The sequence below is a fragment of the Eulemur rufifrons genome, chromosome 29 (assembly GCF_041146395.1).
Source record: "Eulemur rufifrons isolate Redbay chromosome 29, OSU_ERuf_1, whole genome shotgun sequence".
NCBI lineage: Eukaryota > Metazoa > Chordata > Mammalia > Primates > Lemuridae > Eulemur > Eulemur rufifrons.
In genome coordinates this window covers 75,099,432-75,118,642 of record NC_091011.1, presented here as the reverse complement: position 1 = coordinate 75,118,642, position 19,211 = coordinate 75,099,432, and the positions used below count along the sequence as shown (strand labels likewise).

At 38.6% G+C, this 19,211-nt stretch overlaps 1 protein-coding gene across 14 annotated transcripts in view; it reads left to right on the top strand.

The window, feature by feature from the left end:
* The window catches only part of CADPS2 (calcium dependent secretion activator 2), a 451,849-nt gene that overhangs the window by 151,925 nt on the left and 280,713 nt on the right, over nt 1-19,211 (top strand). For all 14 annotated transcript variants that reach the window (XM_069462753.1, XM_069462752.1, XM_069462749.1 and 11 more), the window contains exon 3: nt 15,710-16,042. In XM_069462753.1, the coding sequence (XP_069318854.1) occupies nt 15,710-16,042 (333 nt within the window). The remainder of the gene's footprint in view (nt 1-15,709; nt 16,043-19,211) is intronic.

Sequence of the window (19,211 nt, the reverse complement as noted above, 5' to 3'; positions counted from 1 at the left end):
ATAAAAGGCAAGAACTTTGTGGAGGAGGGGCAGTGTACCTCAACTTTAGAGAAGAAGATGGTCTGCTCCCTGTGCACAAGTGTTAGTGTCGTTCCACCACAATCCATCCACCAAAACCTCCTCCTTCCACAGCTATGCCACATATTCTAACACCTCTCTCCACAATTATGGAGCCATCTTCATCAGACTTCCAAGTTACTGTGTCCCTTGATGATTTTAGGTGCTGCCATGAATATTTTTCATCCCTGTTGATGGAAGAGATAACCCTGATTCCAAAACTTCTCTATGTATGCAACCTTCTTCTCCAATTCAGCAACACTCCATTGTGGCCACACGTCGGGTTCTGTCTTCTTTTGAGAACTTCCTAACTTAGAGCCTTGTTTTCAGAATGCTCTCTTTGAACTCACTTGACCTGTCATCTCCAGAACTTCTTCAGACTTATTCTTTGTTCTCATCCCAAGCAGAGTTTCCCTGAATGGTCCATCTCTTTTTTTTCCAACTTCAGCCTAGACCCAATTGTAAGTCATTTTCCTTTTACCCTACCAAGTGCTTCTGAATTCTTTGCTTCCTACACTTTTTCTGCAGGATCATTTGCCTATCCTGAATCACCCCTGCTATTTGCTTTTGTTACTTCTATTCCACAGCACACAAGTTGTAGTGTTTATTATCTGATTTCAACCAGATCTTTGCTTCCATTTGGAATCCTTTATTCTCTTAACTCCCTTTTGTCTTCCCCATAGAGCAGTACATCTAAGCTTTGGCTGCACATCAGAATCAGCTAGGGAGCTTTTAAAATTCTCAATGCCCAGGCTGCGCTCAAGACCTCTGGGCTGGGACTCAGGCATCAATAATTTTTAAAGTTGCTCAAGTGATTCCAATGTGCGCACATGATTGAGAACCACTGCCAGATGGCTGTTCCAAAGAGCAAGTTCACACACTCCACTGGGTAGCCCACAATGGAAGAGGAGAGTTTTTTAATTCCACCTGTTCACTAAAGGTCTGAAAGATATCAGCATACTAAAACAGAGGACCAAAGAGGAAATTCAGAAGGAAGTCATGTAAATTCCTAGGTTTGAGTATATGAACCAGCTTCACAAAGACTAGAGGGAGACGCAGTTTAGCTTCCATAAAAAGTGTCACTGAAAATAAGTCCAGGATGAGCCACTGGGCAAGTAAGTGGGCCCACCAAAGGAACGTGGCATCTTCTGCATTAACAGCAGCAATTACTGTTCTTTCCTTCTCATTCACCGTAGGATCTTATCCAGATGACAGTTTCATTGAGTCATTTGTTCATTCATTCAACAAATATTGATTGTCCTGGAAATACAGTGGTGAATCATACAAAACTCTTTGACTTCATGGAGTTTATAGTGGGAAGAAAATATAATAAATGTCATATGCTAAATAGTTATAAGTGCTATGGAGAAAAATAAAACACAATAGAAAGCTGTGGAAGATAGTTGCAGTTTTAAATATCATAGAAGAGATGTCCCTAAGAAGATAAACAGCTGAAGAAAGACCTGAAAGAAATGAATGAAGGCCCTGCTCTAGGGCCCATATGGAAAGAGTGAAGTGTGGCCTAAGGAGAGCCTCCAGGATAATAAATGGTCTAGTTAATCTGAGGAAGATCTGAGGAATGTTTAACCTGCAAGGCAGAAGACAGTGTCAGCTGCCCTTGAACACTTGAAGAATGGACTTGGGAAGAATTTAGATTTTCTTTGTCATTACAGGAGTTAGAACTGGATGAGAGAATGACAGGTAAGGGAGAGCCTTGCCACCTGGAAACACAGAACTTTCCAGAAGTGAGTTGTGCCTGTAGACAGGTTATTGCCTTCAGAGAGCAGAGTTTCTCCTTCGTAAAGGAGTTTGATATTGTTTGGATGTTGTTTTAGTGGTGATGGTGGTGGTGAGGGAATTGAGGCTTGGAAGGGTGATTGGATTAATACCTTTGAGGTCCCTTACAATCCCAAGAATCAGATTCTGGAATTAAAAAACAATAACATTGTTATTCTTCTACGCACAGTTGCCATCTGGAGGAAAAATAACTACAAGGTATAAACTACAAAATCCATTCAACAAATGTTTATTGAGAGCCCCTATATGCCAGGGCAATTTAGTCAACAAGTTTTGGGTTCGTTTTTCTTTAACTTAATAGAATGTTTGCTTTTAAAATTGATTTACTTTCTGAATTTTTTTTTTTCATTTTTATTTTGGAAGTTTGTTTCTCTGCTGTAGGCTCTTGGATTATCAAGAGTAAATAACTTGCTATCCTCAAGATTTATGTTTTATAAACCTAGGATTTGGGAGGGCAGCAACTCATTCTCTGGTGTCCTGGTAGTATTGTGAAAAATGTAAAGGTTTGGTTTTTAGAAATATCTTTTCTCCCAACTTCTGTGTCAACATTGGTACATCACTCATTTTCTCAAAGAAAAGTTTGTTGAGACACATTGTATCTGCAGCAAAGGACCAGTATGTACTGATTTCTAATCCACTGTGGAATATTTTGTAAAATACAAAGTCACAGATTTGACTTACTCTGAAATGCCTAACAAAAATAATTTGAATTGATGGAGGGTTAGGCAGCTATGTGAAAGAACAAATGGAGTAAAATGTTAATTGTAGAATCTAGGTAGTAGGTATGTGTGTGCTCACTATAACTTTTTTTTTTTTAACTTTTCTGTATGTTAAATAGTTTTATAATAAAATATTGGGGAAATCATATTTTTGGATGCCATGGCAGTATCACATGACTTCACAAGTTTCTAAAAACTTACTCTCACTTAATGTAGTTAATAGGTTCTTGAAAGCAGACTTCAAGTGAAATGACTTATAATGAAACCAGTTTTACACAGGCTAATTGATATAAACAAAATTTAAGTTCTTAAGCCATATTTCTGGTCACAAAAACATCATCAACCTTTTAAATAAAGACTAAAACACTTCTGATGTTAAACATGGAAAAAATGTGAACTATACATACATTTACAAGTAATAAAATCAAGATAAATATTTACCCAGTGATTCCAGCTGAGGGTCCCAGGGTGGCTGGAGACTCTCCCAGCAGCCCAGGGCACCAGGCAGGAAGCAGCCCTGGACAGGACACCGTTCCATCACCAGGCGCACTCACACACACACCCACACTCACTCATCCTAGTACAGTATAGACACGCCAGTGAACCTAATGGATACTTTGGGATGTGGGAGGAGACTGCAGTACCCACAGAAAACTCATAGGAAGTACGTGTGATCTCCACACAGACAGTGGCCCTGGCCAGGAATCAATTTCTTTAATTTCTTTTTTTTTTTTCCCCCAAATCAACGTTATACCTTTGAAATATTGAGACGTTATTTGAGGACCTGTTATACTTGCTGAGGGGCAGGTAACAGTTCTGGTACTGGCATTTGTCCACAGCTCACTCTTTGAGATAGCACTGATTTTAAAGCTTATTTCACTGTACTGTCTCATTTGATACTCAAAAAATTGCATTGAGAAAAGTCTCATTCTATACCATGAGCTATATCAAGACCTCACATTGTACCCCGTAAATATATACAATTATTTGTCAATTAAAAATAATTTTTTTTAAAAAGTTATGTTACCTTTATTCCACAGGTGAGGAAACTGACCCAGAATGGTTCAGAGTCTCTTAGCTTGCGTCACGCTTGAACTCTCAGGCCTTCTGTTGCCACTCTGCAGTTTGTTACATTATTTTCCTGGCTGAAGAGAGTGGCACAGAAATAGAAGTGCGGATGAGGTGAACAGAATTGAACAATTGAAGTTAGCATATTATAAAGCTGTAAGAGAGAAGAGAACATGTTTTGTTTGTTGCATTTAATAAAGATAAATCATTTTAAGGATTTATTGAACATCAGATATTATGAGGCTCCAAAAGCAATATACTAAATTTTAAAAACATTATTTTCTATATCATTACAATGAGGACCTCCCAAAAATCTTCATAGAATAGTTGGAAGGTGGTAGCCTAACAGGGAATTTTCGGACTTTTCTATCACACCATGAAACATTGAATGAAATAAGAGAAGGATGTGGGGATGGTCTGAGAGAAGTAGTATCTTCCTTAGTTTTGTGTCTGCATATAGAAGCTTTTCTTTAGACATTCATATTTACCGTGTCATTGCTCCCCTTTCTACTGTGAGCGACATGATTTTTCTTCCCTTTCAGGGTCCTGGTCTTTGTTACACAGTGTCATACAGATTTTGAGCCCAGGTAGGGCCCAGTGATCTTATTTGTTTTATGTTTGTACTTGTAACAAGTGACTTGGTAAATTCTTCAGTTTCAGTCTCTGTAGTTACAGAGTTAAAGAAAATTTGCCATTGGCTTAGGGAAATTTAAGCTAATCATTTAGTTGGAAAATAAGTACAAAGGAAGACTAAAGGATCTTCCATTAGCCAATATTAGAAGTTGATATTAGAACAACTTCATAATATTGATAAGATGATGGGAATATCATGTATATATATATATATTTTTTAGAAAAAAGCTTCATACTTTTCAAATCACATTTATGTTCATTTGGGTATAGACTCATCTCAATTCCTACAACAGAATGAGAGAAGGCATTGACAGTGACCATTTCGTGCTTTAGATTTGCTCTAAGGGCTTTAAATTTGTTGTAAAGGATTTAGATGAGTTATAGAAGGGTCTTGTGAGAGCACCTGTTTGCTAGTTTATAGATAAAGTCTAGAGTTATCTTTTACCTAAATGTATTTTTTAAATAAAATAGATTATTTGCTATCAGTTTTAAGTTGTGATTTCTTCACATTTAATAAGTAAAGGGATAGGATTGGTTAAGTCAGTGTTTCCAAACCTTTGAAATTCATGAACCAATAAACAAAAACAAGGGCCAGGTATAGCTTTTGTTTTTGTTTTTTGCCAAGAAAGATAATTAACCATTACAACAACAACAACCATTACAACAACCATTACAACAACAAAAACACCACCATTTATGATTAATAACATTGTATTACAAAAGAAGTGACTTGTTATACATAGTTTCAACTATTAGAATATTAAATAAATTTAGCTGTATTAAATGTTCTTTGTAGTCCTGATATTTGGTTTTTTCACCTCAAATCCATGAAAACGTCATCTCGTACTAGTCATAATACCAGCCTTTGTATTCAGTAACTTTCCACAGTTCATTACTATAGGAGCCTAATCATTTCCATTAAAGTTTAAGTATCTAATGGTACGTGGCATTACAGAGGCTTTAAAGGTGCTGCTCTCATACAGTTCGCAGCCTGGGCAGGAGAGAGGTACGTGATGCTGCACAGCAGGACGCGAATGTTTTACGCCCTCAGTGAGTACGGGGAAGTGCTAAGACAGCTCGGAGTGAAGAAGCAACATCAAGCTGTGGGACGCTTCACAAAGGAGGTGGAGAATAACAGTAGCACACTGTCCTCCTAACCCTGACCAATCCGTTCCCTCCTTGGCCTTTCCAGCGCTAAGTTTAATGAGCCATAAATCGATAAATCTCCAATTTGGTTGCCTAGTGGTGAAGAGGGGGCCTCTAAAGCGAGAGAGGGCTTAAATCTTGACTCTTCCACATTCTGGTTGTATAATTGTGGCCATGTCTTTTTATCTCTCTATGCTTTTGTTTTTTGTTTTTTTTTGTTTTTTTTTTAATCTTTAAGATAGGTACTTAGCTTGTTCCTTATGTGGTTGTGAGGGTTAATACATGTAATGCCCTCAAAACAAATTGCATCTATTTTCAAAGTGCGTGTTTTATCATGTGACTCCCTGTCATAAATGTTTGAACGGCATTTCGTACTCTTGGGATAAAGACCAGAGGCCTTTCCAGACCTGACAAAGCCCACTCCTCCAGCTTCCTCACATACCACTGAACCCTCAGTCACTTCACTGCAGCCTGGAGAGGCTTCCCACTTAGCTTGGCTGTGTTCCCTCCACCCACTGTCTGTTGGTTCCTCTTCATTTCCAAGGTACGTACTTTCAGTCTTTAGATCTCTACTCTTCTCCGTAGGGAAAGCCTCTGTGACCTCCCCAACTAGATGCAAAACTTGGTTACAAACTCTCCTGGCACCAGAAACTCTTACTAGACTTTATGAAACCACAGGCATATTAGTATGTGTAGCCATTTGTTTGCCCCACTCTAAGCTCTAGGAAGGCAGCAAAACCATTTCATTTGCTTATGAGTATATTCCCAGCACTGATCACATTGCCCAGTACATACTTTGTCTTGGTGAATATTTATCGAACAAATGGATGAACTGTGGGAGAGGGAACATATGGAGAGCGTGGAGGGCCACACAAGTGTTACCCTTTATTGGAACAGAAAATATGTTCTCAGGAGCAATGGAAGAGGAGCCTGGAAAGGTGGATTGAGGGAGACTTGGCTGCCTAAGAGACTGGCACAATACGGTGCCAATGGAAAATCCGTTGCCTGGCTTTGGACATACAAAGTGACCTGAAAAAGAATACTGATGTTTATATGCTGGAAATCTTAAAGTTATTTGATTTCCAGTGAGAATAAACTCAACCACAGTTAACACAGCTTCATGAATTGATAACACCTGAAAAATAGTTTTAAAAACTGTGTCACTGTTTCTCCAAGGACAGCACAGATCATGGGAATTGTGAGACAGTATTTTATCTGGCATTATTAAGGAGAAGAATACATCTCTCATAAGTGGGACTCTTGTACTTTCTCAACATTTTTCTGGCTGAACACATGTTGGCAGTCTTCCCAGAACCGTCTTGTAGATAGCCACAATGATTTGGCAAGCAGATAATGTTTTTCTCGTCATTATAAAATCCTTTTGAATCAAAGAAGCAGTGCATGGTTCAGATCAACAACCATGTGTGAACAATAAGGGCTTCTGTGGAGATGTGTATTTGAAGGCTTGTTTGGACAGGTGAGCAGACTTACCCTTTGCAGATAGAGTTTCCTAGTCATCATATTTCAGTTTTGTTGTTAATTCATGAATCATGACTTTGTTAAGATATTCAGTGACTTCTTTGGTACAAAACCTGACTAGGTGAATGGGATCGTGGCAGTTGGTGGTGTTCAGATAGAAGGCCACATAATAATTAAAATTCACTGAAATGTGGAGAAATGTAACATACATAATATGTTAAAGTTTTCTGATGTGAGGCTTCTAACCTGCATGCTGAATCGGTTATGTGTTCAGTGGCATTTTCACAAGAAGATCATGGATTGATACTTCCACAAGTGTTGGCCAGCACCCAGAAGGACATGTGGCTGCCAGAGGTGCACCCATGGTGGGGTTGGGGAGTGGTGTTTTTGGAGTCCAAAGGCCAGGATTCAGTCTCTATTCTCCCAATAGCTCTGTGACCTTGGGCCAGTACTTATCTCCTCAGCTTAAACCACTTTACCTGTAAAAGAGAGTGATATTGGAAAAGGCACAGGGTGGTCATGAGCATTAAAAAGGGGATAGTGTGAAAAGAGCTCTATGGAGACAGAATGTCTGCTCCTCGGTGGATTTGTTGATATATGTAATTCCTGTGGCAGCTTCAACACCCACATGGCACCTACTTGTGTAGCAGATAGAATTTCATGGCGAATCCTGGGGCACAGAGCGGAAAGCTGGTGTGTGTTCACCCCCAGGCCTGGAGACCAGTTCTGAGACCAGTCTCTGCACATAGCCACACTTTTCCTGCCTGTAACTTGATTAAGATATTTGCTACTTACTGAGACTAAACTCTTCGTTGTTAGAGTTTCATAACTGATTAAATTGTTTGAAAAAACTTTCTATCAGTATTTCTGCAAGAACACAGATCATAGGAATTACTAAATATCATGTTTATTGGACAACATAAATTTTATTTTTCTCATAAAACCAGTCTCATTCCTTCCTTTATGACATCACTGATCATGCTTGCTTCCCTCTAGGATACCTTTTCCTCTCCCTTTCATGTGGACAAGGTGCCTGTCTTTCTTATATGAGCATATAATAGGTAATCAGTACACCTTACTGGTCCTTTAATAATTTAAATGATACAAGTGCATGGATAGGTTTCACAACTTTACAGTCTGCCCTAGTTTTGCTGAAATCTTTGCCCTTCCTACTCACTATTCCTCTGCTAAATACCCTCCAAAATACTCCTTCAACATGTCACTTCCTTGCTGCTTTACGCCAGTGCTTTCCATTGCTTCCTGTATCAAATTACATCTCTGAACTATCCTTCTTTGCTGGACCAGCAGTTATTCTTCACCATTCTCCTCTGTGAGCCCCGCCCTCCAGGCTGTCAATCAGCTGCTTCTCACAAAACTAGGCTCACCCTTTCCTCTGTGACGTTATTTGTTGTGAATCCTTCCTTCTGTAATACTGTTCCCTCTCCTGTTGCCATGGGCAAGATCCATGCCTTATATTTCTTTCTTATATATGAGCATATAATGGTAAATTGGTAAACCTTACTGGTTCATTAATTATTTAAATCATGCAGATGCACGAGTGGGGGAATGAAATCATTACTTTAACCATCCAAACAACTCATTCACTGCTCGCTCACTCATCCCTTGGGTATTTTCTAAGTGCTTGCTATATAGGTAGGTGCTATAGACAGAGTGGTGAATGAAAACAGTTTTTGTCTTCATGGAGCGTGCTGTCTTGTGAGTGAAACAGATATGAATTAATTTTTTTACTTAAATTTTACAGTTACAATGTGATAAGTACTTTAAAGGAAAAAGAAAAGATGCATACAACATACATACACGGGATCTAGTCAAGCCTGGTGACTAGGGAAGAAATCTCTGAGGAGGGTCAACTTCAGGGTGGAGATCTGAAAGGTGACTGAGATAGTTAGGGGACAGTGAGAAGGACAACGAGAGGTTTTTAAAAGGCTGGTGGAACTGAAGCACATATATCCAGAAAGGAAGAATGAGTTGTGATAAAGCCAGAGAGGTAGTGTTGGACATTTGGAAATGGGGCCTCAGGGGATGATGTTAGTGGAAAACCAGTGAAGAATTTTAAGCTGGAGAAGGAGTGAAATGACCAGAATCTGAAAAACAAATTATTTACTGCCAATGAAAAGTCTATGTTGGGAAGAAGTGAAGGCAGGAATAGGGTGGCTGCCAGAGAACCTTCTGTAGGGAGCCCGGGTAGGAGGCTGTTTGCTCTCGTGGCGGGGAGTCCCAGGGCGACGCTTGGAGAACTGCTGTGGGCAGGTGGAGAGGTGAAAAAGGACGTGCGGGGACCTTAGGGGCAGAATCGGCAGGGTGCAGTGACAAGTTGTGTGTTGAGGGAAACAAAGCGGAGGATAAGGAGGAGTCAGGAATTTTTTCAGATCCCTCAAAGGTCGAAATGGGTATCTGAGACTTGCTGAGGCAGGCAGAAGGTAGAGAAAATATTGGGAAAAATCATAAACTCATGAATTGAGACTCATTAAGTTTAGGATGCTAGTGAGACATCTAAGAGATGTTGGGTGATCTTGGAGATTGGGTCTGGTGCTTGAGTGAGATTAGGATATAAAGGTTGGGGGGATCACACTTTGTGAGAGGGTTGGGAGCATGTGCAAAGCGGAGGGCCCCAGACCTAGCTGGGGGACAAAGGACAGAGAGGAAAACAGCTTCCTTGTGATTGCAGGCCTTCCTTTGTCCTCCACACCTAGGGCCAAGAGAACTGGTCTTCATTCCTGCTTTGGATGATTACTCTTCCTCCCTCATGTCAAAACTCTTTTTTCCTTCCTGGAACTCATGCCTTTCAACTATACCCCTTCCCTTACTTTCAGTTTCTAGATATTTATTCATCCTCTGGTTCCTCTCCCACAGCTATCCACATCTTAGGAAACCTGTGAGCTAGATGCCTATCTATTCCTCTTCTTTGGCCTTGGAGATTTCAGTGTCCAGGGATAGTAATTACTTTTTTTTTTTTTTTTAACAAGTCTTTATTGATCCCTTACTATGGGACAGGCTCTGTGTTAGACACTAGATTCATTAGCAAACAAAACAAAGTCTCTGCTCTGGGACACTTACCTTCTATTTTGGGGAGACAGACAATAAATACAGATCAGATGATATCATGTGCTAAAAAGGAAAATAGAACAAGACAGGAGGATAAAGATGATGAATGAGATGGTAGGAGGAGAACAGAGCTTCCTCTCAGATGACTGCACTGATACCCAAATGAAGTAATACAGTAAATCCCGTGAATGTATGAGTTGTATTATCTCATGCTTTGCAGCAAATCATCCCCAAATATAGCAGCTTAAAACAGCAAACATGTATATCTCATCATCTCTCAGGATTAGGAATCAGAGAGCAGTTTAAGTGGGTATTTCTGCTTAGGGTCTCTTACGAGATTATAATCAAAATGTCAGCAGAGACTGTTATCATCTTGAGGCTCAATTAGGACTGAAGAATTTGCTTTCAAACTGGCTGACATGGTTATTGGCAGACCTTGGTTCACTGAGAGCCTCGGTTCCTTGCCTCATGGCAGCTAGCTTCCTGCAGGGCAAGTGATAAAAGAGAGTAAGGGAGAGTGCCACGGTCTTTTGTAACCTAATCTCAGCATTGACATGCCATCACTTACTTACCTTTCTATGTGTTCTCTACCTTAAAATGCTTCTCTTTGCTGACCTCTCTCCTCCATTGCTCGAATGTGATTTCCCAGTCTAGCCTTTGACGCCTTCTCTCTCCTTTCCTTTTTCATTCAACCTTCCTAAAAAGAACACTTTATGTTTGCTGCCTTAACTTTATCGTACGTCATCCTCTCTCCTTCCTCCTACAGCCGGCTCCTGTTCTTCTCCAAGCCAGTAAATCTTCTCTGCCAAAGGTAACTAAAGACCCATCAAATCTCTTCTCATCTGACCTAATTTTTCTTGTGGCACTTGGTATTCATTCTCTCTCTCTCTCTTTTCTCCTCCCTCATCCCCTCATTTGAGACTATCTTCACTTTGATTGTTACTATCCCCATGTGTCCATATTTTTTTCCTTCTACCAACCTCCCCTGGATCCTGTTCTTTTGCCAGATGTTTAAATATATGTATTTCATAGGGTTTTGTTCTTGACTCTTTCTGTTTTTACCATACTTTGTCTCCAAAGCTGACCTCTACCAAAACTAAACTGATTATCCATAACCCTCCGCCAACACTCACTACCATATACCAACACCAAACACACACACATTCTTCCACCTGTATTCTTTATTTTTGGTTAATGGAATCCAGGTACCCCAACAAAAAACTGTGAATCATCAAATTTTCCCTGCCTTAGTTTCCACATTCTGTAAGTCACCGAGATGTGCTCATTCTGTCTCCCACTCCGTCTTTCTCTGTAGCCTCGTCCTAGTTCAGGCCTTGTTGTTTTCTACCTGGTCTGTTGTCCTCATCTGGTAATTGGTCCAGTCTCTGCTCTGGTTGCTTGTTGTCCACCTTCAATGCTGCCACGAGTTATTTGTCCAAAACATACATCTCCCCATGTTAGTGCCTGTGCTACCCAGCCGTCATTGACACCGTGTCATCAGAGAGGGCCCTGAGTCTTCCCTCAGCACACGTGGCATTTTGCCACCTGGTCTCTGTTGGTCTGCCACGCTCAGCTTTTGCTGCCCTCCCCATTTTAGGTAATGTTCCTGCAGTATGGAAGTTCTTACATTTCCCTGAAAAGGCCTTGCTGTTTTATTCTTCTGTGCTTTTTGCCCCTGTTCTTTTACTTTCCTGAAATGTCTTTCATTTTCCCTTTTCCTCTCACACAGCTTACAGGTTGTTCAAAACATGGGTCCCTTGCCTCTGTCCTCTCTAACTCTGGCCCCTACAAAGTTAATACCTTCTTTTCTTTTGCTTTCCCTCCCTTTGTGCAGGTTTCTGCTGTTGCTGTTACCCTATGTCCTGTTTATTCCATCTCTCTCAGGTAGTGTGAGCCGTGTGAGGGCAGGGTCTTTGACTCACTCCTCTTTGTGCCCCAAACAGGTAGTAGAATCTGTTGTTACTACTTAGCAAATGTCAATTAGATTGCACGTAACTGGACTGAGTTAGTATGGCTTTGGGTATGGTTTTTGTAGGGGAAATTAAGAAACCAAAAATAAACCTTCATTAGTGTCCTTGCTTCAAAAATGTGGTTTGTTTACTTGGTGAAATCTAGCTCTGACTCTGTTAGGCAGAAGAAGTTGGAAAAATAAAATGCCTGCTAACTAGGAGTATTAGAAATGAAGCAATTAAAAGTTTTTCTGAAGTTAGTCTTAAGATATTTATATTGCACTTTAAAAATATCCTCCTGGTATAACTTTAGACATATTACCAAATTGCTAAGGTTGGTTGTTTCAACTTCAAATATTTTCCCATAGAAATAATGTTGTAGCACTTTAGTATTTTCGTATCAGTTAAAGTGTACTGTGGAGAAGAGAACACACAATGACTGAATAGGGCAGGTTTAATATAAACAATAAAGAATTGGCTACTTTGCCTAAAGAAAACTCTAAAGAATATAGGAGTAGCCAAAATAGGCAGCAGAGCACCCAAAGAAGGAAGAAATCTAGAAGAGGGTCCCACTCCCCTTTCCCAGGGCTGGGATCCAGCCCTCATTGAAAAGTTACATCTTACTGCATGGCAGAGATGGTAGAGGAGTTCAGTGGAGTGCTGCACTGATAGAACTTACAAGGAATCCACCTTCCAGGGTCCTGGGGGGAAGTCGTTCCCGGGGAGGTGCCACACTGCACAACTCACTGGCAATCTGCCAGTGGGGATGGTACACTTGGAAGCTACCTTGGGAGGGCTGGAGAAAGGCTGCCCATGGGTTGGTGCCATGTGGCTTCAGGTGAGAAGAGAACCAGGAAGATGAGCCCTTCTTCCTCCAATATATCTCCTCCAGCACCCTCTACTGGCTTGCTTAAAATTGTGCTAGCTGACACAGGCAGGGTGATGGAAAGGTGGATTCAGAGCTGAAAAGCAACACATTGACAACTGGGACAGTCCATTCCTTTAACTACTGAGCTTCCGTATGTTCCAACTTAACAAATTAAAACTACGATACAAATCATATTATAAATATATAAAATTTATATACGTAATTTAATATGAGTATATATAAATATGTCAATATTTATGAATATTATTATAATTTAGGTAAATAATTTTTATATACTTTATAAATATGTAATTTATTTGTTGGATGCCACTGCACCGTGAGAGTAGTAGTATTAGATATGGACGAGGAGGGAGATGGAGACATATCTATGAGTTCTGAAGTAGTTAACATCATTCTTAGATAAAACATATTGTTAAATATCTCAGTTTCATTGTCTTCGATCTGTAAATATTAAAAGCACTATACTTACGCCTGTCTTTTAAGAATTAATTTGTTTTGGTTTAGAAGTATAAACAATAAGACAGAGACTTTCCAATAGTAAGTAATCGAACCAGAGCTGGTAAGGAGAGAGGAGGCATTGTGTGAGTGTGTTGTATACACAGAGGGTCCCTGACTTACAGCAACTCAACTTTAATGATTTGTAATTTTTTATTTTTAATTATTATAGGTACATAATAGTTGTATATCTTTATAGGGTACATGAAATCTTTTTATACAGGCATATAATGTGAATTAATCAAATCAGGGTAATTAGGGTATCCAGTACCTCAGGCATTTATCATTTCCTGTGTTAGAAACATTCCAATTCCACTCTTTTAGTCATTTTAAAGTATACCCTAATTTATTGTTGGTGATAGTGACTTCGATTTGGTGCTCTTAATGATATTTTGACTTTACCACGGTGTGAAAGTGATAAGCATTCAGTAGAAACCACACTTCAAGTACCCTTGCAACCATTCTGATTTTTGCTTTCAGTACAGTATTCAATAAAGTATATGATATAGTCAACACTTTGGTATAAAATAGGCTTTGTGTTAAATGATTTTGCCCAACTAAAGGTTAATGTAACTATTCTGAGCAACATGTTCAAGGTAGGCTAAGCTAAGCTGTGATATTCAGTAGATTAGTTATATGAAATGCATTTTTGATTTATGATATTTTCAGCTTACTATGGGTTTATTGGGATGTAACCCCATCCTAGTTTGAGGAGCATCTTATTTGTCTAAGTCAGTCGACCAAAATATTTGAGTCTGGGAATCTTCTTGCTATCGAGCAAAGAAAGATAGGAAACAAGGAAAACAGTTGAGTGAATGACCTTAAGAGGGAGAACTAAAGTGGTGGGGGAAAGGTTTAGGGTCAGGTAGCTGGGCGTGACAGTCAGTGGTTCAGGTGGGTCCACTTTGACTGTATGTAACAGGTGTGCTGCTTGCCCACATGCAGACAGGCGTGGTCAGATGGTGCAAGCAGTGCGGTTTAACTTGGGAGTACTTCAGTATAACGAGTTAGTTCTTAAGGTAAAAGTTGGCGTGAATTTTTGTTCTGTAAGCTTAGTAGCAGCATATAATTATGGAAGCTGCATTGTCCTTCAGGCTCTGCTGGGAGAATTTTTTGTCATTATAGGAAGAAGAAAGCAGGAGTAAAAGCAGTCTCATATGACCCATAATGGATTCTTAAGAATGTTGATGACATAATAGATGTTTAATGAGTCTTGACTGATATTTAGATCTGTAACTTAGAAGAATGAAAGAGATTTAAGGCCAAGTCTGGTGTCTCTTCCAAAATATGACCTTATTACTGATCATTACCCATCTCTTCTTACATGTGTCATAAGCATCTCATTCTGTGGTTATCATCGTTTTTATTTAATTTCTTGCCTGGTAGTGGTGGACAATTAGAAGTACCTTAGAGGTATTGTTTTTCTAGCCTCCATTCTTCCTAGCTGTGACAAGGGTGTGAGAAGTTGTGGAGGTGATAAAATCAGGGTTAGGATGGGTGTACCCTAATCCCCTAGTTGCTGAGCAACCTTGATTAGAAATTACATATGGTGGATATTGACTTGGATTCTAGCCTTATTATACTATTGCCCTTCAAATCCTCACTCACATGATAGGGGTCCCTCCCCCATCTGAAAGACTGGCCAGAACTCAAATACAGAAAGGGATGTTGGGTTCATATCTCTAATTACTTTCATGGACTTTTTTTTTTTTTTTTTTTTGGCTAATAACAGAAATTTATTCCTCACAGATTTGGAGCCTGTTGGCGGATTCAGTGTCTGGTGAGGGCCCATTTCCTGATTCACAGTCAGCTGTCTTTTCCCTGTCCTCACATGGTTGAGGGGATGCAGGAGCTCTCTGGGGTACCCCTATAAGGGCACTAATCCCATTCATGAGGACTCCACCCTACAGGATCAGTTGCTGTAGAAGTGCCTTTGACCTTCAGGTGGGGGGGGCGGGGCGGCTGTAGCTCAAGCCTCACAGGTTCCTCAGCAATCTATACTGTGTCCCCCAAACAGTTCAACATTTTAGAGCAGCAGTCCCTCAGCTTTTTGGCACCTGGGACTGTTTTCATGGAAGACAGTTTTTCCAAAGACCGGGGGGGGGGGGGGGGGGGGGGGGAGGTGGTTTGGGATGATTGATATACATTACATTTATTGTGCACTTTATTTTCATTATTACATTGTAATATATAATGAAATATTTATACAACTCACCATAGGTTGGGGACCCCTGTTTTGGAGAGATCTGGGGCCTCCATCATGTCATTAGTTACCATATATTATGGTACCTTAATGATTTGAATCATTGTAGAATATCTGATGTCAATAACTCTGGCTGGATTGCTGAAAGCGAGCGGTGTTTGCGTCCATGCCTAATTGTAAACGGGTTTTGTTTTGTTTTGTTTTTCAGGTTTTTCTGAAGAGTGACCGAGTGGCCAGAATGGTTCAGAGTGGAGGGTGTTCTGCTAATGACTTCAGAGAAGTGTTTAAAAAAAACATAGAAAAACGTGTGAGGAGTTTGCCAGAAATAGATGGCTTGAGCAAAGAGACAGTATTGAGCTCATGGATAGCCAAATATGATGCCATTTACAGGGGTGAGGAGGACTTGTGCAAACAGCCAAATAGAATGGCCCTAAGTGCTGTGTCCGAACTTATTCTGAGCAAGGAACAACTCTATGAAATGTTTCAGCAGATTCTGGGTATTAAAAAACTAGAACACCAGCTTCTTTACAATGCATGTCAGGTAAGTGGCCTATGATATTTTCCATTTCCCTGTTTGTCTCATAGAATGGATATCAAGTGTTTATGAGCCTAGGAAGATATTCTTTACTTTCTATAATCATTTTGCTTGAAAAGTTGAGTGAAATTGAATTTTAATAAATAATATAGTGATATTTGAAAGCTTCGAAAGAAGTATTTGATGGAAAAGAATATCAGTAGTTTTTATCTAGTAAATAATTGTTCCCATGTGCCCTATTTTAGGACATCAGATTTATATCTGTTGGGTCTGTATGGACCATGCCCTGAATAGTAAAATAAAAATCACCTGTTATCTGAAGAAGCTTGGCAATTTATAATAAACAGATTTCAGTGCCAAATAATGTTTTATAGTCTTCTGGGTTTTATGAAAGTAATGAAATTTCTATGTTTTTCTTCAACTCACCCAGATAGAAATGAATTTAGTTTGTTAAACTGTGTAATTTAAAGATTTGACAGAGTTAACAATATATTTTCTCTTCAGTTGTTATTCTAGTTATGCATGTGAAAAATAGAAAAAAAATCTCATGTTCCCCATCTTTCTTTTTTTTAGACCCTGTGATTTGTCTAATAATGTATTCCTCCTATATTTACATTTTATTTGCTTATTTTGGAGGTATAAATTATGCCCTAATGTACAATTTAAATTGATAAAATTCTGGTATTTTAAAATTCATGTGTTCCTTAAGAGTTACACTTTTCTAATGTACACACGTTTAATTCTAATCTTTTCGCAAATCTACTTCTCTTAATTCCTGTATTCTATCCGTATCTCTTACTTTGTATTACGAATTTGTGGATTATTTCAGATGAGTAAATTAACAGAGTTAATTAATGGCAAAGCAATGTGGCATTTTAACCCCGTGAACAACTCATACATTCACCATAACTATTGTCACTGTGCTATTAAACAAAGTGGTCATTTGATGATAGTGGAGGATGACTGTAAAACCAAAATCTTCTATTATAAATACAAATAGTACTTTGTAATTTTAATGAAACAGTAGCTCGCTTATACAGTTAAATGTTGATGAACATAATTTAGTGGTAAAAGTCAGACTCACACATTCAGTAGATATTTATTGAGTGTTTGTTCAAGTCAAAAACCTATGTAGGTGTTAGGGAAACCAAACTGAGCAAAATAAAATGCTTGTTTTCCATGAGCTAAAGTCTAATAGAACAGATAGACTTCTAAATGAGTTATTACATATGCATTAGAGTATATTGTATTTTATAGAGTTATAAAATGTATTCTATGAGTTTATTAACTGAAAATGTTTTTAAATTAATTCTCTGCTTACTAGAGAATCAGGTGGGGTATGGATCCCCTGATCTTAGTCTCCTATGATTTAGAACATACTTCTAATTCCAGTCTCCAACTATAATGGAGATTTAGTGGATTTATTTTTCTTTTTCATTCTGTTAGTATTTTCCTCATGTATTTTGATACTCTGTTAGGTACATGAATTTTATATTAAGATTGTTATGTCTTCTTATAGAATTGACTCCTTTATCATGATATAATATTCTTCTTTGTCCCTGATAATCATCCTTTTCCTGAAGTCTACTCTGTCTTAAACTAATATAGCCACTCCAGCTTGCTCTTTGTTAGGATTAGTATGGGATATCTCTCCATCTGTGTACTTTTAACATGAGTCTTTGTACTTAAAGTAGTTTTTTTTGTAGATAGCATATAATTGGGTCTTGAAGTATTTTTTTAAATTCAGTCCAACAATCTTTGCTTTTCAATGGGTATGTTTAGGCCATTCACGTTTAAAATGATTACTTATATAGGTGGATTAAATTCTACAATCTTTGTAACTGGTGCCATTTCCTTACATTTGTTCTTTGCCCTCCCTGCCTTTTTCTGCCTTCTCTAATTTTAACTGGACACTTATCTTATATCCTCTTTTGTTGTACTGCTAATACTTGTTTTTTAAGGAAAGGTATTTACTGGTCTCCCTGGAGTTTAAAATACACATTTTAAAATAATCTAAGTCCACTTTCAAATACCACTATACTATAAAGCTTCAAGTGTTAGTACAGCTACTTCATGTTAGAGTATTCCCAATTCCTTCCTCCCATTTCCTGTGACATTGCTGTCATTGATTTCACTTACAATATGCTATAATCACCCAACACATTGTTATGATTATTGCTCTAAACAGTTATATTTTAGATCAATAAAAAATAAAGGATATATTTTTACCTTCATTTATACCTTCTCTGATGGTTTTTTGTTTCTTTATGTAGCTCCAAGTTTCTTACCTATATCATTTCCCTTATCTCTGAGGTACTTCTTTTTAACATTTCTTACAAGGCAAGCCTACTAGTAATGTATTCTCTCAGTTTTTGTTTGTCTGAGAAAGTCTTTGTTTCTTCTTCTCATTTAAAGGGTAATTTCATTGGATGTAGAATTATCAGTTAGCTTTTTTTTTTCCCTCTTTCAACCCTGAAGATTTCACTTCACTCTCTTTTTACATGCATGGTTTCTGATGAGAAATCTGATATAATTCTTATCTTTGACCCTCTGTAAGTAAAGTGTTTTGTTTCTCCTTATGTCTGCCTTCAGGATTTTCTCCTTTCAGTTTTCTGCAGTGTGCCTGTGATATACCTGGGGTAGTTTGTTTTTGGGGATTTATTTGGTGTCTATATTTGTCTTGCTGTGAGTTTTCTGAACTCCCTGTGTCTGTGAATCAGTTGCTATCATTAATTTTGGAAATTCTCTGTTGTTATTATTTCAAATATTCCTTGTGTCCCATCCTCTCTTTCTTCTCTTTCTGGTATTCCATTATGTTTATGTTACCCCCTTTTGATACTGTCCCACTGTTCTGGGATGTTCTGTTTTTTCCAGCTCTCTTTTAAATCTGTAAAAAAAAAAAAAAAAAAAATCTACAAAGTACAATAAAATGAGGTATGCCTATCTATGTCTTATTTTATTTGTTCTTTTGTTGTCTTCAAATAAAAGGTTAAAAAAGAAAAGGTAAGAAATGGTAATAGAAATTACAGAAAATAGCCTGCCCTTTACGGAAAAGAACAGTCTAAGAAGAGACATAGCAGAACAGGCCCTAGGGGAGCAGAGAGAGGATCTCAAGTTACTGCAGTGGCTGGAACCTGGCTCAGGTGTATGTCGGTGAGGTTTACTCCACCTTCCC